We start from the raw sequence: 27,972 nt of genomic DNA, 5'->3' as shown, positions 1-27,972 counted from the left end.
CCACCACCCAATAACACAGCTCGAATCACATTGGGGCGGAGTTTAAAAAAAAAGAAATCGAACGTTTCTATTTGTCGGAAGGGGCACCTAGTATTTATATTGGATCAGGAGGACGTCCGTTTAGAACGAAAGCGCTGATAGGCGGGGGAAGGTAGGTGAGGAGGACGAACCAAACAAAGCACCGCGCGTCCTAGCGTTCGTCTTCGTGGCTGCCCTCATTGGCTAGTGGAGCCTGAGGTACGTCGCTCTCTGATTGGTCGGACCTTGCTGTGGGAGGAGTCGGAAAAAGCAGCTGTCATGGCGGAGCTGAGTGAAGCGCTACTCTCTGTACTGCCATCCATCCGGGTCCCCAAGGCCGGAGACCGCGTCCATAAGGATGAGTGCGCCTTCTCCTTCGACACCCCGGTAAGCTCCCGTACCAAAGCGCCGGGCGCCGGAGGGAGCCCCCGTTGTCGCCGCAGACTCCGGCCGCCCAGGCTGTGGGAGCGCGGTGGGGGGAGGAGGTTAGCGTAGCCGGGCGCAAGGCACCATGGGACTTGTATTTTTCCCAGGGCGTGACGTCCCTTCCGAACCTGCTGCCAGGGAGCCGAAAGAGCACTACAGGTCCCAGCAGGCACTGCGGCCCAGTCACCTTTTCCTTTTTTCAGTTGCTTGAAATACGCTTGGCTTCCTGGGGATTGTAGTTCTGCGGGAGCCGCCGCCTTCCTCTTGGCTTAGGCCCGCGCCTTGCCTGCGGGCGCCCCACCCCGCCGTTTTCCCGGCCCCTTATCCCTCTGACAGGCCGCCTCAGCCGTTCTGAAGAGATACAAGGCCGGGCCGCTTCGAAGCTGAGGGGGGCGCGCGCGGCATGCTGGGAGCTGTAGTTCTCGCGCCCGGCTGCCGGCTGTACGGCTGCGCTTCGCCGGACTACTGAAGTCTCTGGAACTATCGGGGCGGGGCATGCTGGGAAACTGAGTACCTCTTAGTTGTGTGCTTGGCGGCGGCGACCCCCCCAGAAAACTGCAAATCCCGAAGTCCTTTGGGGCGGGGGGAAAGGGCAACGTTAGGCCTCTCAATTTCGAATCGCACGTGTGCTGCATCACTGGCTCTGCAGCCACACCTTTTACATGGGATTGATGCGACGAGGTCCTGAGCCTCTGGCATCCTCGTCTGTTTGTTTGTTTGCTTGCTTGCTTGTTTATTTGTTTTGTTTTTCTTTTCATAGTTTTTTTAAAATAATTTGATTGATTTCCATTATATAAAAACCACACACAACTTATACTAAGCTGGGATCAGTCAGTCGGTAATAATAATAATAATAATAATAAATTTTTATTTATACCCCGCCCTCCCCAGCCATGACCGGGCTAACAACCAATAATAAAAACAAATTGATTAAAATACAATTTAAAAGATTAAGATACAACATTAAAACATTAGGATACAGTCTCTTCATAGGAGGAGGAAGGAAAAGGAAAGGGGGAGGGAATCAAACTGATTCTAAGCCAAAGGCCAGGTGGCACAACTCTGTCTTACAGGCCCTGCGGAAAGAAATCAGATCCCGCAGGTCCCTGGTCTCATGAGACAGAGCGTTCCACCAGGCCGGAGCCAGTGTTGAAAAGGCCCTGGCTCTGGTTGAGGCCAGTCTAACTTCCTTAGGGCCCGGGACCTCTAGGGTGTTGTTATTTATGGACCTTAAGGTCCTCCGTGGGGCATACCAGGAGAGGCAGTCCCGTAGGTACATGGGTCCTAGGCCATGAAGGGCTTTAAAGGTCAAAACCAGCACCTTAAATCCGACCCTGTACTCCACCAGGAGCCAGTGCAGCTGGAAAAGCACTGGGTGAATATGCTCCCATGGCAGAGACCCCGTGAGGAGCCTCACTGCAGCATTCTGCACCCGCTGGAGTTTCTGGGACAGCTTCAAGGGCAGTCTCACATAGAGCGAATTACAGTAGTCAAGCCTGGAGGTGACCATCGCATGGATTGATGCGACAAGGTCCTGAGCCTCTGGCATCCGAGGTCTTCGTTTGCTTGTTTATTTGTTTTGTTTTTATTTTCATAGGTTTTTTTTAATAATTTGATTGATTTCCATTATATAACAACCACACATACAACTTATACTAAACTGGGATCGTTCAGTCGGTAGAGCACGAGGTTCTTAAATCTCAGGGTTGCGGGTTCGAGCCCCACCTTGGGCAAAAGATTCCCGCATCGCAGGGGGCCAGACTAGAAGATGACCCTCATGGCCCCTTCCAGCTCTACAATTCTGTTATTTTTATTTATTAAATTTGTATACCGCCCTTCGTCTAAAGATCTCAGGGTGGTTCATAGCCTAAAAATACAGACCAAGAACACAAAATAAATAATAAAAACAAGAACGAACCAAACCAATACCTTCCCTGTCCAAACACGTTTAAAAGGACATAGAATGTTGATCAGTCAAAGATCTGGTTGAAGAGGAACATTTCCGTCTGGTGTCTAAAGGTGTATAATAAAGGCACCAGATGAACCTGCTATGATTCTATGTAATAGCAACAATGAAAAAAATCTCTTAAGTAGCTTATATAAAAATGATCTTAAAAAATAACACTGCATTCAGTGTAATTTCCTAAGAAATAGATATAAACTGTACACAACAGTATATCACAGATAAAGCTGAGGAGTGTACAAAACAAAAATTAAGAGTCATGGAGAGTGTCGGTAAACGTGTATGTTTAGTGCTCTGAGGTCATTACTGTCTCCATCTCACAAATTGCCTAAAGGTGGGCGTTCCAGAGGGTGGGAACAGTTACAGAGATGGCTTGCTTTCATGTTGGCACCAACTGGCAATCTGCTGGTCATGGAACGGCCAGAAGCGTCTCCTTGAAAGATCAGCTTGGGCACATGGGCTGGCCACTGTGAGAACAGTGTGCTAGACTAGATGGGCCAGAAGAATGAGTCTCTTCTAAACAACAGGAGAGTAGTCTCCTTTTTCTTAGCTCCCCACAAGCCTCCACAAATGGGTAGGAAGGGATTGTTTGAGGCACTTGACTGGGGCTGTTTGGTTGCAATAATTGGCAGCTTTGGGGACCCTGTCTGACAGGTTCTCATTTGCATTATCACATTCCAGGCCTCTCCAAACATAGATTGTTTCTACTAGCTGGGGAAATAATAATAATTTCCCAGCAACAGTGTGTTGCAGTTTGAGTGTTATGAAAGTACGACATTCCTGGGACAGAAATTCTGGGGAGACATAATGAATCCTTCACAACAAACATGATCAGAAAAAGTGCATTTGAGACTAGCTGGCAGTCATCAGAAAAAGCCCTGTGTCATAAGAGATGGCTGTAGAGTGATTTTTGACACTGACAGGGTGATGTCTATCATTTGGCATGTTGTTCGCATTCACCAGTACAGAACTAATGCCACACGTATTGTCAAGATAGGGATAAGCATTCAGCTCTCACAAAATCTGTCTCAAGCAGTTGGTTTCAAGGCCTCCTTATTTGTAATTTGGAATCTAGGTGACAATAGTCAATACCCACATGCTATACTGTTTTAAAACACCATGCATCTTGATGGGATTATATTAAATAAAAATCTGTATTCTTTCAGAAACAGGTGCTGTTATCTCTATGTTTGAGTTTAACACTACTTTAAATCTCAATTCCAGAAAGGACTTGAATGCCATATTTCTACTGTTGCCCATTACAATCTTGCACATGGACCCAAATTTCCTGAAAATGATATGCAGCAGTACTGTCCATAGGTAGATTTGGAATCAAACATCCTATAATAAAAAGACTGATCTGCTTTTAAGAAAAAATGGAAAGAAAATGTTCGATCTCAGAATAGGGATGCTTCACCACACGCACTTCAAACCATGTTCTACCTTGTGGGGAAGAGTTTGAGAAATAGCAGCTACCTGAGATTTATCCAGCTTTAGGTGTTTTCATGGTGCCTAATACAAACTGCTATTGGAGGATGTGTTCAGAAAATCTAGCGCTGTGCCTGTTACTCCGTTCACTCTTTTAACTGTCAGAATTATCCAATTAATTTAAAAGCAACTTTTGCAAGTTGTAAAAAATCCTGCGTATACTTTCTATGCAACAGGAGTTCTTCCACAGATTCAGATTCACCAATTGATTAGGATTTATTGTGATGACCAGATCAAAAGTCTTTTAATGAGGACACACCCGGTGTTCGCAATTAGCCAGGCACATTCTGCATCTGGCTTTTGACCATTTGCGGCCAAGTGAAGATGGCTGGGTGTCAGGATGGCACCTGATGTCTCAACCAGCTGGAGGTGCCTGCCTGGGGATCCTTAGATCTTGCCTGTTTTCACACACTAATCCCCCAGCCTTTAGAATTCTATCAGTTATATTTTATTTTCTGCACAATCAGAATGAATTTTTGGAACCAAAATACTTTTTCTGTGCAGCCTGAGCAGGAGCAGTCACCATTAAGAAAAAAAGAGGTAGGAATAGGACTATATACGTGGACTGTCCTTGAATCAAGGGACTTTTCTTCTTTCAGCTCTCAAAAGTTCTTAACCTAGCTCAAGGCTGCCATCTGAACTAGCCAGATGTTTAAATGATAATCGCATTCAGTTAAAAGATCATTTTATCATTTAAAAGATAAGACTTAAGCACTGTCTTGCCCCCAAATAGCAACTGGACTTTCTGTTTTGGCGGCTGCAACCTTGGTTTAAGAATCCATTTGGCGCCCAGCTTATATATCTGAATTTTTAACACTGGATACACGCCCAGTCAGTGGGGATAAAAGAGGAGAGCACTGGTTGTTCACCGAGATGAATATTGTACTGCTTCCTGGACAGTAAAAGCAGCCTAGACCACAGGAGGGAGGGAGGCTTGCAGTCCAGTGTCTGTCTAAGGAGGGTGATTCCTGGCAGCAGGTCAGATGTTTGAGGGTGGAGCACAGCTGCATAAGGAGCCAGACGGCAACTATTACTCAGCAAGCAGAAACCAGGAATATAGGAGTAGACTGGCTACTTTCGCTCCAACACAGAATGATTGTGATAGCACAGAGACTGCTTGGCCTGAAAGAGAGTCTGGTAAGGCTCTTCTCCAAAGATCAGCTCCATCTCTTCTCCCTTCCCTGCTGCTCTTTCTCTGCCTGCCACATTCCTGGGAGCAAGGATGCCCAGGAGGCTGGTTCATCTTGAGCGAGTGTCTGTCCATGCTGAGATTTGTGGAATTGGAAGAAAAATGGATCGACAACCCATCTGCCTTGAGTAGCATCCTTAACCTCTGTGCAGAAAGCCGGTCCATGAAATAAATAAAAAAATTGCAAATATAACCGAGGGGGCGGGGGAGGATAGAAAAATAATAGGCTAACAGTAACAACAGAAATATTCCATCATATGTAACTTAAATGAATAGATTGATATATGCAGCTCATATGTCCAAACAGGCATCTAAACAAGACTGACAATTGTAAGCCAGCCCTGAGCTTTATCGAGTTACACAGGGGTAAAAGGCAATGCAGAAGAACACACAAAATGACCTGTCTCTTTCTCGATCTTCATAGTTACGCTTTTCTCAAAACTTTAAGCTTTTTCCTTGGGTCTTTGATGTCTCATGAAGTGTTTAAAAATAATAATAAATAGCAAGTATCAAATCACTGCATGAATCTATTGCGTGCTCACACTCACATTTAGGCACTAAACTAGACCATAGCTAAGCATGAACTTACGAGCATGTGGGTACTCACAGCCAAAGTCACAGCTGCTTTGCTTCTCCCTCAGTTCTGCTGCTGCTGAGCTACCCAGATTGAAGCCATGGTTTGGCTTAGTTTTAAGTGTTAAGCTGGGCTCGTGATTTGTATCGCGCCACACAAACCACAAGCTGCAGCCAAGGTATGTGCTTCACTAACTGCTGGTAGTTTGTCTGAGGGATACAAACCACAAGCCCTAGTTCAAACATAACACTAAGCCAAACCGTGACTTAGCTACAGGTAACGGGTAGTTCAGCAGCAGTTCAGAGGACCAGAGGCAGAACAAAAGCGGCTGCGATTTTTCCTCTGAATACATTTGTGTGTTCACATTTTGATATGATTTGTTTTATATGAACTCAACCTTAGAATACTTTGTGTGTGTGATTCTGGTTCCTCTGTCTCCAAAACATCATTGGCTGGGTAGACTACGGAAAGTGATAACTGAAAGATAGATCAGGGAGGAAGCAGCCTCGCACCCCGTGACAAGCAAAAATGCCTCAAACCTGGAAATCCTCCATATTAAAGACAAGGGACAAAACGTGACGTAGACCTCTCATTTGAACCACTTCAGTTTGAATGGCTTGAATGATGTTCCACTTCAAATCTCCCATGCACATGTCAAGCTAGTATGTGTGCACAATGGTTTCAGTCTAGCCTTCTCACTGGCACACTTAACTGTGCGGGCTTTTAATTTAAACCGGGCGGGGGGAGGACATGCAAACATTTGATTTCCCCGCTTGTAGAATCTGGTCCAGACTGTGCAGCTTGGTTTGTAGGCTGGATTTGGTTTTCAAATGCAGTTTGTAGACTGGGCTGCCTTTAGGCCCCAATTCTGAAGAGTGCAGAAAAACAACAACACAGAATGTAGTGTTTGGTGTAGAACTCAGCTTCCTGAAGGTTGCACAGATGTGCTTGGAAGTTGTGTGGCAAAGAGCCTGGAATCTTGTAAGAAATTGTTAAAAACGAGAGACTTGCAGATGGAATACATTTGGATAGCTTAGGCTGTGGGCTTTTAGCTTGGGGGGGGGCATAGAATCTTTGTGATATTGTTGTTTCAAAAAAAAAAGTTGGGTTACTCACAGCGCTGCAGACTCATCAACAACCCCTCAACCCCCATACCTGTTGAATGTCCTCATATTTCTATTCTACAGGAGTCTGATGGAGGCTTGTATATTTGCATGAACACATTCCTGGGCTTTGGAAAGCAATATGTGGGGAAACATTATGAGAAAACAGGTCAGCGAGTTTATCTACATCTTAAGAAGACACGCAAATTGGTAAGAATAGCTGACTTTCTACATTATGTGCTTGAACTGCTTGAGCTGAGAAAGTGGGGTTCACATGTTTAATTTTCTGAGCAGGGGAAGAAATTCCAGGTCCCAATGGCTACTGCCTTGTGGGCTGTGGCCCAGTCTTTGGGATGGCTTCCTAACTACCTCCCTCTTGATTTTCCTCCAGAAAGAAGAAGATACCAACTCCAGCTCTGGAGATCCTCCTAGGAAGAAACCAACGCGTCTAGCTATTGGTAAGCAACTATCCCTGCTCCTCTTTGGTACCCTGAGCATGAAGTCCTTGCATATATTTGGGCTACAGTTTTCCTAGTAGTAAAGACTGCAGGAAAGCTGATATTTCCCATTCCGTTTTAGATCATACATGTCCTAAGCTGGGGGCTCTGATGATGTGGAGTTTGGTCTTTGGCTCAGACTTCTAATTCCTGATCTTACCATGTTGTCTCTTGCACCTCTCATTTGCTGCTGTTATGCTTCTCTTTTGGCAGGCGTGGAAGGTGGGTTTGACATCCCGGAGGAGAAATATGAATATGATGAATATGTCAAAATAGTCATTTTACCAGAGCACTTGGATATTCCTCGAGATGGACTGGAGGGTCTGCCAGATATGGTCAAGGACAGGGTAGGCTCTCTGTTTCATTGGAAGGGGGGCAGTCCTGGATTGTTTGTTGGGGGCAGAAGAAAGGCCAAGTACTGGGGCTTGGGGGGGAGTATTGAGGTGCCTTGGCAGAACTCTGTCTGCAGCTGCAATGCAGGTGGGTGAGTTAGGAGACACTGGAAGGCTGACCCTCTCCTCTTGCCCATTCAGATTTCCAGTGCAATTGAAGCGATTCTGACAGCAGACTCTGCCTCGCGGAAGCAGGAGGTGCAGGCCTGGGATGGGGAGGTTCGGCGTGTGTCAAGGCACGCCTTCTCACTGCAGCAGCTCCAGAATGCCGTGCGTATCCCTCCTTGGTGAGTTTGATTTCAAAGTCTCGGCATAATAATACAATTAAGAATATTTATTTATTTATACCCCGCCCATCTGGCCGGGTTTTCCCAGCTACTCCGGGTGGCTCCCAACAGAATATTAAGAACACATTAAAACATCAAAAACTTCCCTAAACGGGGTTGCCTTCAGATGTCTTCTCAAAGTCAGATAGTTGTTTATTTCCTTGACATCTGATGGGAAGGCGTTCCACAGGGCAGACACCACTACCGAGAAGTCCCTCTGCCTGGTTCCCTGTAAACTCACTTCTTGCAGTGAGGGAACCGCCAGAAGGCCCTCGGAGCTGGACCTCAGTGTCTGGGCTGAACGATGGGGGTGGAGACGCTCCTTCAGCTATACTGGGCCGAGGCAATTTAGGGCTTTAAAGGTCAGCACCAACACTTTGAATTGTGCTTGGAAATGTACTGAGAGCCAATATAGGTCTTTCAGGACCGGTGTTATTTGGTATCGGTAGTCGCTCCTTGTCGCCAGTCCAGGTGCCGCATTCTGGATTAATTGTAGTTTCTAGGTCACCTTCAAAGGTAGCCCCACGTAGAGCTCCTTGCAGTAGTCCAAGTGGGAGATAACTAGAGCCTGCACCACTCTGGCAAGACAGTCTGCGGGCAGGTAGGGTCTCAGCCGGCATACCAGGTGGAGCTTGGTAGACAGCTCCCCTGGACACATAATTGACCTGCGCCTCCATGGACAGCTGTGAGTCCAAAATGACTCCATCCCTCTGCTGAGCCCTGTAGCAGGAGGAAGGGACTCCTTTGACGCTTGCCAAGTCTTCCCGCCTGCTCTCACCTGAGGACGCAAGCCCGCAAGTTCTCCAGGAAGGAGGCAGGCTTGCGTGTGTGCCTATGCCCGGGCTTGCTTGTACATGGCTGCCTGCCTGCCTGTTCCTGGAGGGCTGAAAGTCGCAGTGGCTGAGAGAAGTCGCTTATCCCCCACCTGTTTCCATTGCCAGTGGCTGGAAGTGCAGCAAGTGCGACATGCGCGAGAACCTGTGGCTCAACATGACCGATGGCTCCATCTTGTGTGGACGACGCTACTTTGACGGCAGCGGGGGCAACAACCACGCAGTGGAACATTACCGGGAAACGGGCTACCCGTTGGCCGTGAAGCTGGGAACAATCACTCCTGATGGAGCTGGTGAGCGAAGCGTCTAGCTGAGGCTGCAGCCAAGTCTCTGTCCTGACAATGTGGGAATGTTAAGGATAGTAGGAAAGGATGTATTGAATGAGTATTATCCCTCCCTCCTTCACGCTAGGGAAGTGATGTAGCAGAGCAAATTCCCCTCAATATAGCTGGAAGCTAGTTTGCAGATTTGTTTGAATCTCTTAGTTAAGATTATTTCCTGGTGTCCCATTTGACAACAACAACAACAATAATAATAATAATAATTTTTATTTGTACACCACCCTCCCCGGCCGGAGTCAGACCCAGAGCAGCTAACATCATATAAATAATACAATATGCATAAAAACATAAGACACAAAAGTCTTTCTGAGTAAAGTAACAAAAAGTTTACTCACATTTCAGTTCACGATTTGGTGAAAGGCAGGCTTTACTTAGTATTTACACAAACAGACAGTGAGTTCATCTCATATGGAGACTGAACTCATGTGCTGCTGGCTGAGAGCCAGCAGACAGCAAAATTACTTTAATAGAACAATATGGCGGCAGGAGAACAGCATGGCAGCAAAAAGAACAGTAAGCAAGAGAGCAAGCGAAGCAAGACAACAGACTGAGAAAATGGCTGCATGATGGCTCTTTTATGGAGTCAGCCACGCCCATCTCCCAGGTCACATGCAGGGGGAAGATGCTCCAGTCCAGTGGAACAGGAAGTTACAGGAATGTTGCATTTGACTGTACCAATGGATTACATCCTGCAAACAAGACAGGTGCTAGAATAGTTTTTGGAGTCTGTGGCCACGGACAGATTCTCTTGTTTGTGCTCTTGCTATGAAGCAGTTACAGTCATAGGGGTCTGCAAGAAGCCTTTGCTGCCTGGGCCCAAGGACAGTTTGGATCGGAGCTGACTCCTCTTTTCCCCACCAACTTGAAGTGAGCACGGCTATTCTTGCACATGCCAACATTCTTCCACGATTGGGAGGCCTGCTAGGGCAGTTGGTTTGCTACATATCCTAGAAGCCTGCCTTGCTCCACCAGGAATGACCACATGTTCTTGGGGCAGGGGAGTCAGAAATGAGTTTTGCTACACGCCCTTGCATGCAAACAGGCTCTGGCAGACTGAGCAGATGAGACTAATAGTCGGTCCAGTGGTCAAGAAGACGGTTTCTGCGCCTGCTGTAGAGGGAGGTGAGGGGCAGATGGGGCTCATCAAGCTAGGAAGGTAGTCCCTCTAGAAGAAGGAAAACTCTGATCCTAAACCTCTGCTGCCTTGCAGGATCTCTGCTGTTATCGAGCATAGGTGCTTCACAGTTAATGAGAGACATATATTTCTGCACATCTGGAAGGCCTGTCTCTTTGCCCACATTTTGTAGGAAGGAAAGGTTTTGGACATACAGTCATACCTTGGTTGTCGAGCGGAATCTGTTCCGGAAGTCCATTCGACTTCCGAAAACGTTCAACAACCAAGGCGCGGCTTCCGATTGGCTGCAGCAGCTTCCTGCACTCAGTTGGAAGCCACGTTGGACATTCGGCTTCCAAAAAATGTTCACAAACCACAGCACTCACTTTCAGGTTGATGGCGTTTGGGAACCAAGACGGATGAGTACCAAGGCATTCAACAAGCAAGGTACAACTGTACCTTGGTTTTGCAAGGCCTTGAAGAGCCAGATCAGCATACTTGAACACCTGAGTGTGTCCCATCAGCTGCCAGTTGGCAGACCTTCTCGACCATGAGCTGGAAGCATATTTTGACATGCAACCCATCCCTTCCATAAGCAGCTTGAGTAATTATGGGCCAATAGTATTGTACATTAATCCTGCAAAATAGGCGTATAAAAGATTTAATGTTGAAATTTTAAGTAGTATTTTTTGCATGCAGCTTTCAGAAACGACACCCCCGCCCTGCATTACTCAAAGTGCAGTCAAAGATAGTTCATCTTCTCTCCTGTATTTTTTAAAAATGATAGAACTGCTGGGGACCAGATAGAATTTATCTTGCTGGCTCAAGCAGCATTCAGCCTGCTGGGCTGCCCCAGATGGTCATCCCTGCTCTTGAGGATCTCTGTAGGTGGAACAGCACCAAGATGCACTGGGTAAAAAGCTGTTGGTTTCCACCTCCCCTCCCAATGTTTCCTTTCTCCGTAGATGTCTATTCATACGATGAAGACGACATGGTTTTGGACCCCAACCTGGCTGAGCACCTGGCTCATTTTGGGATTGACATGCTCAAAATGCAGAAGGTGAGGAGGGGCGATGGGAGTGTTGCTTCCTGCCCTGATATTTTCATGGCCACTAGGGCTTGAGATTTTCACATGTGACACTAGGATGGAATATGGATTTGCCATTGGAGTAGCTCAAAGGCTTTCGAACAAATGGGGAGCGAGAGAGAGAGACTACCTGTTGTTGTTGTTTAGTCGTTTAGTCGTGTCCGACTCTCCGTGACCCCCTGGACCAGAGCACGCCAGGCCCTCCTGTCTTCCACTGCCTCCCGCAGTTTGGTCAAACTCATGCTGGTAGCTTTGAGAACACTGTCCCACTATCTCGTCCTCTGTCATCCCCTTCTCCTTGTGCCCTCCATCTTTCCCAGCATCAGGGTCTTTTCTAGGGAGTCTTCTCTGCTCATGAGGTGGCCAAAAGTATTGGAGTCTCAGCTTCAGGATCTGTCCTTCCAGTGAGCACTCAGGGATGATTTCCTTCAGAATGGAGAGGTTTGATCTTCTTGCAGTCCGTGGGACTCTCAAGAGTCTCCTCCAGCACCATAATTGCCTGTTACCAACTCCTAATGCCAGACTGTGGCCAGAATAATTCTTCTGTCTTTGATTCAATGTTTTAGCAAGATAAATTCCAAGTAGCCCAGATGAAGAGTGGGAAGAGGGCTCTTGAGTTCTTTGTAAGCTTTCTCACATGCCGCCTTTGTTGTGACTTACTCCATTAATTTTCCTTGGATCAGCAACTCTTGGGAGAGGGGCATTTTCTGAGCATTTCCTGTGCTTCTTTCTTCCCAGACTGACAAGACGATGACAGAGCTAGAGATTGACATGAACCAGCGGATTGGTGAGTGGGAGCTGATCCAAGAGTCCGGGGTCCAGCTCAAGCCACTCTATGGCCCTGGCTACACAGGCATCCGTAACCTGGGAAACAGCTGCTATCTCAACTCAGTAGTGCAGGTTCTGTTCAGCATACCAGATTTCCAGCGGAAGTAAGTGACCCGGAGGAGGCCTCCATTGTGCCTGTAGCTGCAGCAAATTGTGTTGAATCACTTCTGAGAGTGCAAACAGATATCGCCTGTAATATAGCAATCTTAACACCTTCAGAGATGAGAGCATAGCGTAGTATGGTGTCATTTTAGAGGGTGAAACATAATTTTTGCAAGTTTCTTCAGCTGAAGGGTCTCAAAAATATGTTTTTGGGTGAGGAATTCAAATCTGCTATTATTTTTGTGATTAGACAACATTTAGCTTGGTAAGTCTGCATTTGATGAAGAGGCACAAATGGCTTTTGGAAAAACAAAGAAATTTTATTTTGCCTTCTGAAAATGTCAGGCAGTACTAAATAATAATAAGAGGAAGCAACAATATGAAGCAATAATAAGCAATAAAAATAATACTAATGTATCTAACTGCAAATACTTGGCAATCATTTTTAATGATTTCTTTGAAATTTTACACACATTTTACTTACCAAGCAAAACTAAATTATATCGATTTAACCAAAATATCTTTTGAATTCACAAGGTATGTTACAGCATTTTAGCTCTCTTCATTTTTGGAATTTGAAAGTTGAAAAAAAATCAACGTGTCCTGATAGCGTAGCCCAAGTTCATTCTCTCTGCTTCTAATTAAGTTAAAATAAACCATTCGTGGGCCTTGTCTAAAGCTTTGTAAATCTAGCAGACCTACAAAATTCGGATAATGATTTTCAGTGAGTTTTGTTGCTGTTGTTCAGTGTGTACCCTGCCACACCTCAGGCACTGGGAATGGGCGAGAGTTCATCAGTCACAAAACTGCTTGCCGCAATTCTTTAATTAAAGCCCACCCTCCTTGCTTCTGGCTATCAGAAGCCAACTTGAATGAAAACACACTGCTTCCAGAAGCCATGCCAAACAGGAGTCTCCAGAGGAAGGAGATTTCAGAGCTGAGGGGCAGCTATCTCTCTCAGCATCGTTCAAGTTGGTACCTAAGCAAGGTCATATTAAGGGGACATTCCAACTCCAAACATGCAAGAGAGGCCCAAAAGCAAGAGATGTTTCTCTGCCGCTCCAAGGCCTAGACATGTGCATTATTATTATTATTTTCACAAAATGAGGTTGAGATTATTTGGGCCCCCAAACCCCTGAAACTTGCCAGCTCTGCTGTTCTGAATTATGCAACCGTGGGTTCACTGAACTGTTCTTTTTCGTTTGCTTGCTTGCATTCTAGGTATGTAGACAAGCTAGAGAAAATATTCCAAAATGCTCCTGCTGATCCGACACAGGACTTCAACACCCAAGTGTACGTAGTGCTCTAAAGGGCTCTTTCTGTCATGGGCTGCATTCCCTCGGGGGTTGTCTGTGTTAGCGGCTGCTGCGCTGCTAGCAGGGTACAGCCACCCCTTCTCTCTCTTTCTGCCACACGCCACACCCCTTTCTTCCTCCCTCTTCCCAGCCAATGGACTGCCAGAGGAGAGTCAGACAGATCTCTCTTGCCAGAGGTCTGAGCTGATGGATGGCAGAAGGCCTATTCCTTCCTGACGCACATCCATTTCAGCTCCCCCCCCCATCACCTGTGAAACTAGACTGCTAGACCCCTGGGTGCCTGTCTCTGCCCCAAAGGGACAGGGTTGGGGACTAAAGTGAGGGGTTTCTTTCCTCTCTTGCAACTGCCCCTCATGTTTGTCCCTCTTTGGCAGTGAACAGAGTGTGCTCACTAAGCAAAAGCAGTGACAATTTGAGAAACATTCTGTGCTGATTGGGGTGCTGCCACATTTTGTAGAATTGTGAGGGTTTAGAAATCTAAGGACACAGCTAGATTGGTAAAGAAAAGGTTTTTTATGTGTGTAGTATATGCATTATAACACTGTGGCACCAGACTTGGGAGTTCCATTTTTGCCAACCCGATTTCTCATACAAAGTTTAAAGCGTGTTTGCCTGAAACAGTTCTTTGATGTGTCTAGATCAGGCATAGGCAAACGCGGCCCCCCAGGTGTTTTGGTACTACAACTCCCATCATCCCTAGCTAACAGGACCAGTCGTCAGAGATGATGGGAATTGTAGTCTCAAAACATCTGGAGGGCCGAGGTTGAGGAAGCCTGGTCTAGATGCAGTCTGTTAAAATGAAAATGAAGATTTTGGGATTTTTTTTTTTAAAAAAAAAACACCTGAATTGTGTGAATTAGTTTTTGTTTCAGATGTGGGAATCTTTGGCCCACCAGGTGCTGCTGAGCTATGAATTACATCCGCCCAGCAAACATGGCTAATAGCCAGGGTTGATGGGAGTTGTAGTCCAGCAACACACAGTGGGCCAAAGGTACACCACACCTGTTCTTGAAAAGAAAAAGCTTTTAAGCAAAGGTTGGATGGCTGTCTGTCCTGGCTGCTTTAGCAGAGATTCCTGCACCTTAGAGTCCCTTCCAGCTCTATAGCTCAAGGAAAAGCTGGATGCCACCAATCCTGAGATCCCTATTCCGTGGAAAAGACATATTGTACTGTTTGCAGAATTCCTTGAACACGGTTGACACTGAGAGGCTCCTAAAGCACTCCAAGTATTAGAGCCCAAACACTGATCTTTTGTGTGAAGTGGGAGGTGCCCATCAAGATTTCGGCAGGCTGCAAGGTTAAAACTCGCAAGGTCCTGCTTTTATTATCCGTGCCTGGGCTGATTACATTTATCTGCTTTTCCAGAGCCAAGCTGGGCCATGGGTTACTCTCTGGGGAATATTCAAAGCCAGCTGCTTCAGATGGAGAGCAGCCGCTGGACCAGAAGGTAGGGTTATGAAGCCCATTTGTCCCTGAGCTTGGAAGGAGGCTTCCTAAATCAGTTACAGGCAGGGTGGATAAAAATATATATTTTTTTAAATTTAAAAATCAGATTTTTTGGATTTAAATCGGATTTTTTGGATTTAAATCAGATTTTTAAAATAATACGATTTTGGAGAAAAATTCCTTCTAAAGATAGTTTTCAATTTAAGTTACATTATAGTCCAAAGGCTATTCATTAGGAAATAAGGATTTGTTTTAAGTTTTTCATGTGTGCTAAAACTCAGTCTGTTTGTTTTTTAAATTGTTTAACCACATCAGTTAACAAACATGGATACAAATGCTATAATGTTATTGTTTTAGTTAAATAAATTGTTTCAATTGTTATTAAGGAAATGATTACTTTTCTCCTTCCAATAAAGTACAGCAGAAAAGTTGTCCAAATATGGACAGTTTACGTAGTAAACCTCACAATAATTTCATAATTATCTGTCTTAATGTATTTCTGATAGTAGAACCAAATCAGTAATTTTTGATATAGCTGTAAAAACTATTCTGAAAATTTACTATTCCAAAAATGAAACATTCATCTGGTTGTAAAGATTAAGATTATACCAGCAAAAATGAGTCTTTCTGTAAAAAAAAGATTTAAATCAAGTCTTACTGACTTGTGATTTAAATTGATTTGATTTAAATCAAATCCACCCTGGTTACGGATCTCTCCTGGTTGAAGCAAATGTCTCTTCTCCTTGCAGGGCATTCAAGATGGCATCGCACCTCGAATGTTTAAATCACTTGTTGGCAAAGGTCATCCAGAATTCTCTACCAATCGGCAACAAGACGCTCAGGAGTTCTTCCTGCACTTCATCAACATGGTGGAGGTAACAATTCCCGGGCTTTAGGAAATGGATTTCTACTTCTACTGGATAGAAATGATAGGAAGGGTACTTGGGCCGGTGACTAGGAGTTGTTTGGCAGGCCAGAGTTGTTTGGCAGGCCAGCACTGAATGCTGCCACCAGAGGGAAAGAGGGAGAAGGCTGCTGACAGTATTGTCATTGGAAGAGAGGAAATACCGTATATACTCGAGTATAAGCCGACTTTTTCAGCACACTTTTTATGCTGAAAAAAAAACCCCTCGGCTTATACTCGAGTATAAGGAATGTTGGGTGTGCCATTGGCTTAGGCAGGGTGCTGGCTAGGCCCAAAAGAGTGCTTCCTCAACAGCCCAAGGAAGTGCTTTCCTGAAAGTCCAGAAGCCTGGAAGCTTTGGCATAGGCTTTTAAAGGAGAGGCGGACAGAGTAGCTTTTGCCTGTTTGGATTCTTGCTCCTGGATCCTCCCCTTCAGGATGTATGCTGTCGCTGGCCCTAACGCCTCTCCTTCCTGTTCCCATATTTTCCTTCCTCAGAGGAACTGCCGTAGCTCCGAGAACCCCAACGAGGTCTTCCGCTTCTTGGTGGAGGAGAAGCTCAAGTGCTTGGCCACGGAGAAAGTGAAATACACCCAGCGCGTTGATTACATCATGCAGCTGCCGGTCCCCATGGAGGCAGCGCTGAACAAAGGTGGGGAGCTGTGATGTCACTGGTGTCTCCCCACCTCCCCTCCGTCCTTTGCAGACCTTTATTTCTGTGTTCAAAGTGGTATGTGCAAGAGCATTGGCCTCCTTTCCACCCCAAGCAAAGCTTACTCTACCCCAATGTTTCCCGAACGTGGGTCTCGGACTGTTGGACTACAACTCCCATCATCCCTAGCTACCAGGACCAGTGGTTAGGGATGATGGGAACTGTAGTCCAAAAACAGCTGGAGACCCAAGTTTGAGAAACCCTGCTCCATTATTTCCCTGTGATTTTCATGAGGATAACGGCCAGCCAATTATCTTTTCCACGCTCCACTCTGAAATTGGTCTTGCTATGAGGTTCTAGTAACACTAAAACCCTGTCCATAGCAGCTGCCTCTGTGTCTCTCCACCTCTGCCCTATCTGTCATCTAGGGTGCATGCACATCATGCACTAAGCATGGATTTAAGGGAGAGGATACTGCAGAGCTTTTCCTGTGGTTTTTGTTATTATTATTATTAATAAAAAATTTATACCGCCCTTCACCCGAATATCACAGGGCAGTTCGCAGCACAAAAACACAAAATAAGAAGACAAAATACTTAATAAAAGCAAAAACAAACCAAGAACTCCCCCGTTACCTTGCCCAGCCAAACAGATGTTGGTTGGGCAATAGAATTAAATACCACCAAGAAATCCAATAAAATCAGCTCAGCTGCATTCACCCAACTTTTCTGCGTAGAGGTCATCTATGATCATTTATTACTATTTATTGAATACCACCCTATATCCAGAGGTCTCAGGGCGGTTCACAGAATAAAATCAAAATATAAAACCACAAAATACATAATTAAAAAAAAAAACAACAACACAATAACCCCCCCAAAAAAAACACATTTTAAAAGGGCATAGGATCCTCACAACATTTAAAATAAGTATTAGGGCAACCAAGGGAGATTTAGTTCCCAATATGAACCAGGATTCAAACTGCAACAAATAATAGATAATGAGTTTCATCTGAAGTTTGACAGCAACAGCACAATTTAACACCCTGCAGAAGGATTTGTGCCTGGTTGATAGCTGTTCTAATCCTAATTAATCAATGGCCCTTTAAACTGTTTGTGGATGGGGGGGGGTACTGTTTTTGTTTGTCACGATGGTGTGTGTTTTTGGAACATACCAGCAAGAATTTTAAGAAAGAAGAAAGGTGAAAGATGCTGCCACTAGCATGGCAGCGGACACAGGGAATTATGTAATGGAAATTGCAGCTGGCCAGTCCATTTTCCATGACCTGTAGCCAAACCTAATGATAAATCCCTTGTGTGCTTCTTTTTGCTTTTTCCTGCAGATGAGTTGCTAGAATATGAAGAAAGAAAGCGGCAGGCTGAGGAGGAGAAGCAGCCGCTGCCCGAACTGGTCCGTGCCAAGGTGCCTTTCAGCTCCTGCCTAGAGGCCTATGGGGCCCCAGAGCAAGTAGATGACTTCTGGAGCACAGCCTTGCAGGCCAAGTCTGTGGCACTCAAGTGAGTTGGGGGAGCAGGGAGGCAGTGCTAGCAACTTTGAAATTCGGGGCATGCAAGGAAATAAACCTTGCTGAGGATTGCATTTGTGTCATCTTAGTACAGTCGTACCTTGGAAGTCGAACGGAATCCGTTCCGGAAGTCTGTTTGACTTCCCAAACATTCGGAAACCAAACCGCAGCTTCCGATTGGACGTCGGACGTTCGGCTTCCAAAAATAGTTCGCAAACTGGAACACTCACTTCTGGGTTTGCGGCGTTCGGTATGCAAAACATTCGAGAACTAAGCTGTTTGAAAACCAAGGTGCGACTGTATTAGTGCCATTGTGGAGTTGTTTCCTGCTGCTGTGAAGCTTTTGTGTCGTTCAATGATCTTCCCAAAGAACTGGACAGTTTTCCTAAAACAGGACCCCTTTTCCCCATGTAGAAAAACACTAAGTATGGCAGAGGAGCACCACCTGGGCAGACACCAGGCTCTTGCACAGACAGGCCCGGTTGGCAGACATTGGGCACAGTTTGAAGGCCTGGCTGGAGGCATTAGTGGCTTTGGCAAACAATGCATATTATAAGATTTGAGAAACAAAGCTGCACCACCGAACCAGAGCTGATGAGGCCCAGAGAGTGGGACCTTGAGCTGAACTGGGAGACCTAGGTGCTAGAAACCTGTGTGACACACTTTCCAGTCTTGGTTCTCATGATCGGAAACAAAAGGCATGAGCCCATTTGCTTCCCCTTGCAGCACCAGTGACCAAGGGATGACGTGCCGTGGTTTGGTAACGTTCCCCTTCATTGTATACAGCTTACCTGAATGGGTAGCCAAACTAAGGCCCAAGGGCTGGATCCGGCCCAATCGCCTTCTAAATCCGGCCTGTAGACGGTCCGGGAATCAGCGTGTTTTTACAGGAGTAGAATGTGTGCTTTTATTTAAAATGCATCTCTGGGTTATTTGTGGGGCATAGGAATTCGTTCATCATTTCCCCCCAAAAAATATAGTCCGGCCCCCCACAAGGTCTGAGGGACAGTGGTGAAAATGTTGAAAGTGGCTGAAAATGTTTGCTGACCCCTGGCTAGAGCTTACATAGGAGATATTCCCCTCACCTGCAGATCTTCCATGAGTTGGGTGTGTTGTTCTCCCACTGCCCACAGGATTTGTGGAGAAAACAAAAACCTGGGCTGTTGCTCCCTCTCAATTTGTGCAGATTGTGGCTGATGCTATGGCAGCTGGGAAAGTGAGAGGGGCTCTTTATTGCCTTGCCTTAGTCAAGTAATTACCCAGAACGGCGCGCCCTGCACAGCTTCTTGACTTGGGAGGGAATAGCTCAAATCATATTTGGATATCCCTCGTATCCAAAGTTAACTCCAGCCCCTTGGCAAATTCCCTACCTGGGAATAATTTGGGGAGGAGGGGAAGACTGAGCAACAACAGCCTCCTTAGCCAGAGAAGTGGCTGCAATCACACAGGTGCAGCTGCCTGTGAAGGATATCTGCTTCATCCTGTTTCCCCTCAGTCCATTTCCTCCTCGTTTTGCTAGCTAGTGGATGGGAAAACTACCGGGTTCTTCCATTTGGAAGGCTGCCAAGTGCCATGGCCTGATGTTCTGCCAACATGTCTCCCTTGTCTACAACCAGAAACTGCCCGTCTGCTATTCATTGTAATTTATGACAATGAATGGACTGATTCAGTCAGTATATGAGAGAGAGAGAACATCCTTCTCTCTCTCTCTCTCTCTCTCTCTCTCTCTCTCTCTCTCACACACACACACACACTGTGCATAATTGCTCACTCACTAAAACACACTTGGATTCTGAGCAAGCTTTGAATGAATAAAGGTAAAAGAAACACATGCCAGGCACAGGGAGGAGACTGATTAGCTACAATCTGCAAAGCCATATCACAGAGGAATGGGATCTGGGTGGGACAACTTCTTCTTCTTTGGCGATCACTCGTAGCTGAGTAAGATTGTCTTCCATAAACACGGTTTTAACAATGAGTCCGTAAGTGACTGTGGAGGCCAATTCTGGATCCACACATCCTTCCACAGTGGGGACATTGGTTTCTGGGCGGGAGTTGATCACGGTGTGGATTTGCCAAGCGTGCCTTCCTCTTAGCACGTTTCTCCCTTGTGTCCTGAGTTTGAGTGTCTTCAAAGCCCATGATACCTTTGGTAAAGGCTGTTCTCCAACTGGCCTTCCCAGTTGTTTACCAGTTGTCAGTGTTTATAATACATTTTTTTTAGATTTGCCTTGAGAGAGTCTTTAAACCTCTTTTGTTGACCACCGGCATTACACTTTCCATTTTTAAGTTCAGAATAGAGTAGCTGCTTTGGAAGATGATACTCAGGCATCCGCATAACATGATCAGTCCAGCAAAGTGTATGGGAATAGGACTGAAAGTTTTAAAGGAACTGATAAGCTACAGCTGTATTTTGCACAGAAACCTGCAAACCTTTCTCCAATTCAGAAAGTACCAGCACAGGCAAAGGGTAAACCTCTCTTTTTTTGTCCTTCCACCTGTGGAAGGAAGACATATCACATTGTTGGACATCTTCAGCTCAAAAGTGTACAGTTGCCCCTTTGGAACTCATTTGTTTGTTCTGTTAGCCTTGTGACACTGGTGGCTTCCATTTTTTGGTTTTGTTTGGTATGAAACAACGTGCATCCTTAGTAGAAGCAAGTTAAGCAATTGTGTGCAGAAAGTGGGAAGCTTGCAAGAATCCAAGAAACTGTAAGCTTGCAACTTCTGCTCCATGTGAGAGTCTATATTGAGGAGTCTCCCTTCTCTCTTGGTTGGGTGTTGCTTAACTTTTGAAATGGGGCGCTTCACTAGCTCTTCCTCTCATTTTTTAGGACAACCCGGTTTGCATCCTTCCCAGATTATCTCGTGATCCAGATCAAGAAGTTCACTTTTGGCCTAGACTGGGTGCCCAAAAAACTCGGTAAGAGGGCTATTCTTCAAGGTTTTTTGTACATTTTGTGTTTTCGTCTTGTATTTTTATGCTGTGAACCGCCCTGAGATCTACGGATGAAAGGTGGTGTTAAAATGTAATAAATAAATAAAATGTTGAGAAATCACAGGTTGTCCAGGGTTGGGAATGACGCTTCATAATTCCAGCATGGCAACTCTTGTCGCTGCACCAGATATTCTGTCCTAGTTGACAAGTGTAATGACAATACTTAGCAAAGATATATGGTGTTTCTGACTGTTCAAAGTGGCTCAGCTCTCTGGTAATCCTTAAAATACCCTTGTGAGGTAGGCCACTATTATCTTCAATTGTAGATATGGGGGAATGAAGGGGGGTGCACCACAGGATGTTAGGTTGCTTAAAACTACCTGGTAGGTTAATAATAATAATAATTTATTATTTATATGCTGCCCATCTGGCTGAGTTTCCCCAGCCACTCTAAGTGACTCCCAACAAAATATTAAAAACACGATAAAACATCAAAAATTAAAAACTTCCCTAAAAGGGTTGCCTTCAGATGTCTTCTAAAAGTCAGATAGTTGTTTATTTCCTTGACATCTGATGGGAGGGCATTCCACAGGGTGGGTGCCGCTACCGAGAAGTCCCTCTTGCCTGGTTCCCTGGAACCTCACTTCTTGCAGTGAGGGAACCACCAGAAGGCCCTCGGAGCTGGACCTTGGTGTCCGGGCTTAATGATGGGGGTGGAGGCGCTCCTTCAGGTCTACTGGGCCAAGCCCATTTAGGGCTTTAAAGGTCAGCACCAACACTTTGAATTGTGCTCGGAAACATACTGGGAGCCAATGTAGGTCTTTCATTACCAGTGTTATATGGTCTCGGCGGACGCTCCCAGTCGCCAATCTAGGCGCCGCATTCTGGATTAATTGTAGTTTCCAGGTCACCTTCAAAGGTAGCTCCATGTTGAGTGCATTGCAGTAGTCCAAGTGGGCATGCACCACTCTGGCGAGACAGTCCGCGGGCAGGAAGGGTCTCAGCCGGCGTACCAGACAGAGCTGGTAGACAGCTGCCCTGGATACAGAATTGGCCTGCGCCTCCATGGACAGCTGTGAGTCCAAAATGACTCCCAGGCTGTGCATCTGGTCCTTCAAGGGCACAGTTACCCCATTCAGGACAAGAGAGCCCTCCACACCTGCCCTCCCCCTGTCCCCCCGAAACAGTACTTCTGTCTTGTCAGGATTCAACCTAAATATTTTAGCCACCGTCCATCCTCCAACCGCCTCCAGACACTCACACAGGTTTGTGGCTGTGGACTTGGTTCATGGTCTCTGCTACTACGCAACATCTATTCTTAGGAGCCTCTCCTTATCGGTGGCCTTGTTCTGTTAGCACGTCCATAGATTGTGGCGTTTTCTTTCATTTTTTACGCTAGCCTTCTTTGTTTAGCCAGTTTACCTTCGACGCAATCCCTGACCTGATCCCCATTGTGCTGCTTGCGTTGACAGATGTCTCCATCGAAATGCCAGATGAGCTGGACATCTCTGCGCTCCAGGGGACGGGACTGCAGCCTGAGGAGGAGGAGATGCCTGACATAGCGCCTCCGCTGGTGACGCCAGATGAGCCCAAAGGTAGCCTGGGTTTCTATGGCAACGAGGACGACGACTCCTTCTGCTCCCCTCACTTCTCCTCTCCGACATGTTAGTGACTCTTCTCCTTTCCTCTCTTCCTTGAGTCTCTCACTCACTCACTCAACCCCCCCTCCCTCTCTCTCCTTGTGTCCTGTCACCTGTGTCAGTGCCTTTCCTTCTCCTTGCTCAGTCTGTCTTCCTGTCAGCTCTTCTGTCGAATTGCTGGCTGCCTGACTCTGCACCACCTTACACTACATCTCAGGATCCACTATTGAATCATGGGGGCTTCAGGGATGGAATTGTAAAGTCTGAATCTTACAGGGTGTGTTTCTAGAGAATCACCCGCCCCCCTTTCTTTTATTTTTTTAGCCTGAGTCAATCACTGTTGAAGATTCATTCCCCGTGTCTGCAGTCATGGGATTGTTGTCTATCACATGACTCTGTATGTCTTCATTCCACAGAGTGGGAAGTGATGGAGACAGGATGTTTGTGTTACTGTGTGCCGTGAAGTGGGACTATTGTCCTTTGTCTCTTCGCTGTCTGATGCTAGAGAGAGAGGGAACCATGCTGCAGTGCTCCGTGTGTGTTTTTATGTAAATAAAGTAGATTAGCCAAAATGCTGAGCTACTGAGTTCTGTTACGCAAACTGCGAAATACTCTGCGTATCTGTAAGTGTGCCGATGTCTGTTGGCATCGGCCGCTGTGATGATCGGGCAGAAGAAAGCTTTTGAAGCTCCCAAACGATCGACCAGGAGGGAGAGAACATGCCAGTCAGGCATGTGCCTCTGCCAGGGTCCTACTCGAGAGTAGGGGATCCTAACAACCACTCTCAAATCCTGTCTCTGAGGCACGTCTGTTTAAGACCTGTCTTCTCCTGTCACACCTTTTCCCCATCTAATGAGACCTGTGGTGCCCTGTAGCTTGCCGAACCCTTCCTTAACTGAGACCTTGAATCCCACCATGAAATTAGCAGAGTGAAATGTTATGGCAATGGATGGGGCATCGTGCACCTTCAGGCCTCGTTCAGAAGAGGTATTCCAGAGGAACAACCCTCTGCGATCCTTGGCAAAGTCCGTTTCTTGTCAAAGGGCACTTGCACCTCCTCTGCTAGCAGTCATCGTCACATGCAGCATGTACATTTCCTTTAGAGAAGACCTGTGCAGCTGTGGCCCACCAAACTGAAAGCCGCCCGCCAGCTAGAAAGTGTAGCCTGCCAGCGGCTTGACAACCCTCCCAGTTGTCATAATTCCTCTGGCTCTCTCAGAAGTCAGTGGCGAAAAGCTCCACTATTGTCTGCCTGAATCTCCCACCTGAAGGTAGGGCAGCAACCAAAGTCTCCACTGACTGCTCTCAGGATCAGGTTTGTGAAATCTGAAAGAAACCGTAGTATGTCAAGGGCGAAACCGACCTAGTAGGATGTTCCCCATCTCCCGTTCCTTAAATACTTTTGTCGGGGGTGTTGTTTTGGCAAAGGCCAGAACAGGAGACTGATGGAGCTGCTGGCTAGCAGGCTACCATATAATAATAATAATAATAATAATAATAATAATAATAATAATAAACTTATTTATATGTCACCCATCTGACTGGGTCACCCCAGCCCCTCTGGGCAGCATGTGGGTTTGGTGAGCCACCAGTTGCACAGCCCTGTGAGGAAGGTATGGGTGGGAATAGGGCTTGGTCTATCTTTAAAAAAAATAAAATGCTTTTTTTTTGGGGGGGGGGGAGACATACCTCACATCAACCAAAAAGGAAGAAGACGAAGAAAAGAGAGACATCACAGTGCATATAGAATTGTTCCCCTAGTTATTATGAACCCATATTGTTCAACAATAGTATTGTATTCGTTACGAAGCATGGTGTTGTAAATCGTGGTCATTGTTTGCCATCTCATCCCAGGCTTGGTCTGTCTTTGACTCCTCTTTAAGAAATGTGCGCGGAGCTGGGGAGGTGGCTATGCCTCTCCCAGCAACTGCTTGTTGCCGCTGCAGGAGTGGCCATTTCCATAGACTGCTGGATACAGGCATGGCCTTGGCGAAAGCGCATAGTGTGTGCGAGAGAGAAAACCTGCAAAGCAGAAGGCTGGGGCCTGATCCCGCGAAGGGCTTGGCCAGAAGTGGTGCTTTCTGGAGACCTCTAACCCTTTCCCCTCCCATTGCAGCCCCCATGTTGGATGAGTCTGTGATTACTCAACTGGTGGAGATGGGCTTTCCGACGGACGCCTGCCGCAAAGCTGTGTATTACACTGGGAACAGTGGGGCTGAGGCGGCGATGAACTGGGTCATGTCCCACATGGATGATCCAGGTACGTCAGCAACGTGGGTCCCTATTCTCAGGGCATTAAACTTTTCCTCCTGCTGGGATTAGGACATGTTGGGCAGGAAAACTCCATGGCTCCCGCCTTTTCCCTCATTCCTCTTTTCTCTAGATTTTGCAAATCCTCTGGTTCTTCCTGGATCCAGTGGACCAGGTTCCACCATCGCTTGTCCAGACCCTCCATCAGAAGACAGTGTGGCCACCATCGTCTCCATGGGCTTTTCCCGGGATCAGGCCATGAAAGCGCTCAGAGCTACGGTAGGTCAAGGGTGAAAGATGAGCAGAACATTCCTCCTCTTCTGTTTCTCCTCTGCATCATTGTGCCTGGAACTGTAACCTTTGGGGGCAGGGGGGAAGAATTGGGTGGGCTCCTAGCTTGACTGTTTGCAATCCTCTCCTCCGCAGAATAACAGCCTCGAGCGGGCGGTGGACTGGATCTTCAGCCATATTGACGACCTGGACGCAGAAGCGGCCATGGACATTTCGGAGGGGCGTTCGGCGGCCGAATCCATATCTGAATCTGTCCCCGTAGGGCCAAAAGTGCGTGATGGATCTGGAAGTGAGTCTGCAACCCTGGGGGAGTTTTGGCTTTTGAGGGTTGAGTAGTTTTGGTACCCTGGCGCTTTAGAACATCGTGGTCCATACTGTGGTTGCCTAGATCTGTGCCTCACCCATCAGTCTTCATCCCAAGCCCTGAAGCCCTTATTTATTTCTCCCTACCCCACTCCCAATTGGGAGCTTGGCACCAAATTGACCTAGAGAATTTGCTCCCATAAGATACAGTGAAAGGTACTGTCTTAGGTGGCTTTAAATCCGGGATTGGACAAGTCATGGTGGCTGGGGCTATAAAAGGCTCATAGCCATATTAGAGAGGATACCTGTGAATTCCTTATGCCAGCCAGCAAACGATGCAGGAAGGGTTATTGCCATTGTTTCCTGGAAATAACTGGGTGGTTATGGGTGACAACTAGATGGGCACTGGCCAGGTCCAGAAAGGCTCTTCGGTTGATTTTATCTGAACCAGTCTTGTGTCCTCTGGCACCTTCTTTAAGGGGACGGGAGTGTTTGAAGACAGACTTGGTGCCGTTCCAGATTATCACACACACACAAATGCACGTGCCATGGCCGGCCTCTCATCTGTACATGTCAATGAGGCTGTTCTTCAGGACAGCTCATCCAGTCTCATAATGTACCAGATCCTGCATTGATTCCTGCATTGCAGAGGGTTGGACTAGATGACCCTCGGGTTCCCTTCCAGCTCTTCAGTTCTACAATTCTACCATCCTCTGGCGGTATGAGGGAGAGCTTGCAGAGAGGGTAGCAAGCATGCTTGACTCTTCCCTTTCGCTCTTTCAGAATACCAGCTTTTTGCCTTCATCAGCCACATGGGCACATCCACTATGTGTGGCCATTACGTCTGTCATATCAAGAAGGATAGCAGGTAAGGGGGAAACAAAGTACCCTTTGAGAGAGTTGGGGGGGGGTGGACAAGGAAGGATTCTGAAGGCAGCCAGCCAACTAGATTTGTGTTACTTACAATCTAACCCTCAAAATTAAACAAGGCAGTCCAAGCGGAAGTTAGAAACATGAATTTTCAGCAAGTTTGCAGTTTTTTGCTCCCGGTGCATATGTAAGCTACCCTGTAGGCAACTTGTTTTAATCGGTCAAGCCCCGTAGAGGGAAACCACTAAGCCACAAGTACAATCCCTTGGTCTGCAGTGAAATATGTCTTTGAATTTTGTAGATAGGAAGAAGCCCTGTACAGTGGTACCTTGGTTTACAACCATAATCCGTTCCGGAGGTCCGTTTGTAAACCAAAACAGGTTGTAGCCCAAGGCACGCTTTTGCCAATGGGGCCTCTAAAAAAAATTTGTTCGTAATCAAAAAATAATGGGTTGTAATCCAAAAAAAAGGTTGCAAACCGGGACATGCACTTCTGGGTTTGACATGTTTGTAATCCAAGACGCATGCAAAGGAAGGAACCACTGTAACTGCCTTGATCGGCCATTGCAGAAGGGCAGCTTGGCTACTGAAAGAGCCCGTATGCTGGGCTATGTGTGCTTTTTAAACAAAATTCTGCCCCAAAGCAATCCCAAGCCTGTAATGCCCATTACGCAAAGTGGCATTTTAGAGGGGGGAAATAATAATTGTGCCCTATTGATACATTGTTTCACTTACATTTGAGAGTTGTGGGTGTAATAGCTATGTTGAATATCTTATTATCTCACCTCTCTGGCTGCTGAGATTTAAGCAGACATTCGATCTGTTCGCTTCTGAGCATTCTTTGCCACCGCAAGGACTAGAAACTTGGTTTCCTTTCATAAAAGGAAAATAAATAATTTCAATAAATCCCTCTTCTCCCCGCCCCGCTCCAGATGGGTGATCTACAACGACCAGAAAGTCTGCGCCTCTGAAAAGCCTCCCAAGGATCTTGGCTACATCTACTTCTACCAGCGAATCTCCAGCTAGGACGCTCTCCTGCCAGATGTGGAGTAGGAGCCAGGCGATGGCAGGAGGAGGGGAAATGGCAGCGATGAATGCAACGAAGAGGGCCAACTCTCAACCCCTATGTGTCTGTGTGCCACTGCTGCGGCCCCAGGAGCAGTATCCCTCCTCGAGGAAGCTGGAGTTTGCTGCCCCTCTGGACACTGGTGGGCGGGGGTGGAGGTGGGTTTGAACCTCTGTGTAAGAGCAAGAAGGGGGGGAATATATATCTCACTGAACCCAGGCACCCAGGGGACATCTGTGCACAACATGTTTCCTCTTGATGTAACTATAACACGCTTGGACAATTTAGAAAGGGGTGGGGACAGCAGGGAGCACTTGGGTTACGTGTGGCTTTCTGTACCATATAGGGCGGCTTCCCCCCCCCTCACCCCCACCCTGGGAATTGTGCTGGGGGGAACCTGGGCCGTAAAGTTAGCACCAGTTCTTCATGTGCCCCTTATATGCCAAAACACAAAGGATCAAATAAAAACCTTGTACCCCCCTTCCAGCAA

General features: G+C 46.5%; 1 protein-coding gene across 2 annotated transcripts; it reads left to right on the top strand.

Moving 5' to 3' along the window:
* Positions 1–148: 148 nt before the first annotated feature.
* On the top strand, positions 149–27,972 carry USP5 (ubiquitin specific peptidase 5). 2 transcript variants are annotated; one of them, XM_083419764.1, is made up of 20 exons: positions 149–405; positions 6,846–6,971; positions 7,153–7,219; positions 7,472–7,605; positions 7,792–7,937; positions 8,918–9,102; positions 11,230–11,324; positions 12,090–12,283; positions 13,503–13,574; positions 14,963–15,044; positions 15,793–15,918; positions 16,446–16,599; positions 17,942–18,116; positions 20,959–21,047; positions 22,535–22,657; positions 24,819–24,962; positions 25,086–25,231; positions 25,379–25,532; positions 26,330–26,414; positions 27,349–27,972. In XM_083419764.1, the coding sequence occupies exons 1-20, from the start codon at positions 298–300 to the stop codon at positions 27,440–27,442; spliced, it is 2,499 nt and encodes an 832-aa protein (XP_083275890.1). In that variant the 5' UTR covers positions 149–297; the 3' UTR covers positions 27,443–27,972. The 2 variants fall into 2 exon arrangements, with proteins under 2 accessions (XP_083275890.1, XP_083275889.1); XM_083419763.1 differs by having other exon boundaries at positions 209–405; positions 22,535–22,726.

The sequence above is a fragment of the Podarcis tiliguerta genome, assembly GCF_965153285.1.
Source record: "Podarcis tiliguerta genome assembly, chromosome: 17".
NCBI lineage: Eukaryota > Metazoa > Chordata > Lepidosauria > Squamata > Lacertidae > Podarcis > Podarcis tiliguerta.
Note: the sequence above shows the minus strand (reverse complement) of the source record. Positions and strands in the feature narration are given on the sequence as shown.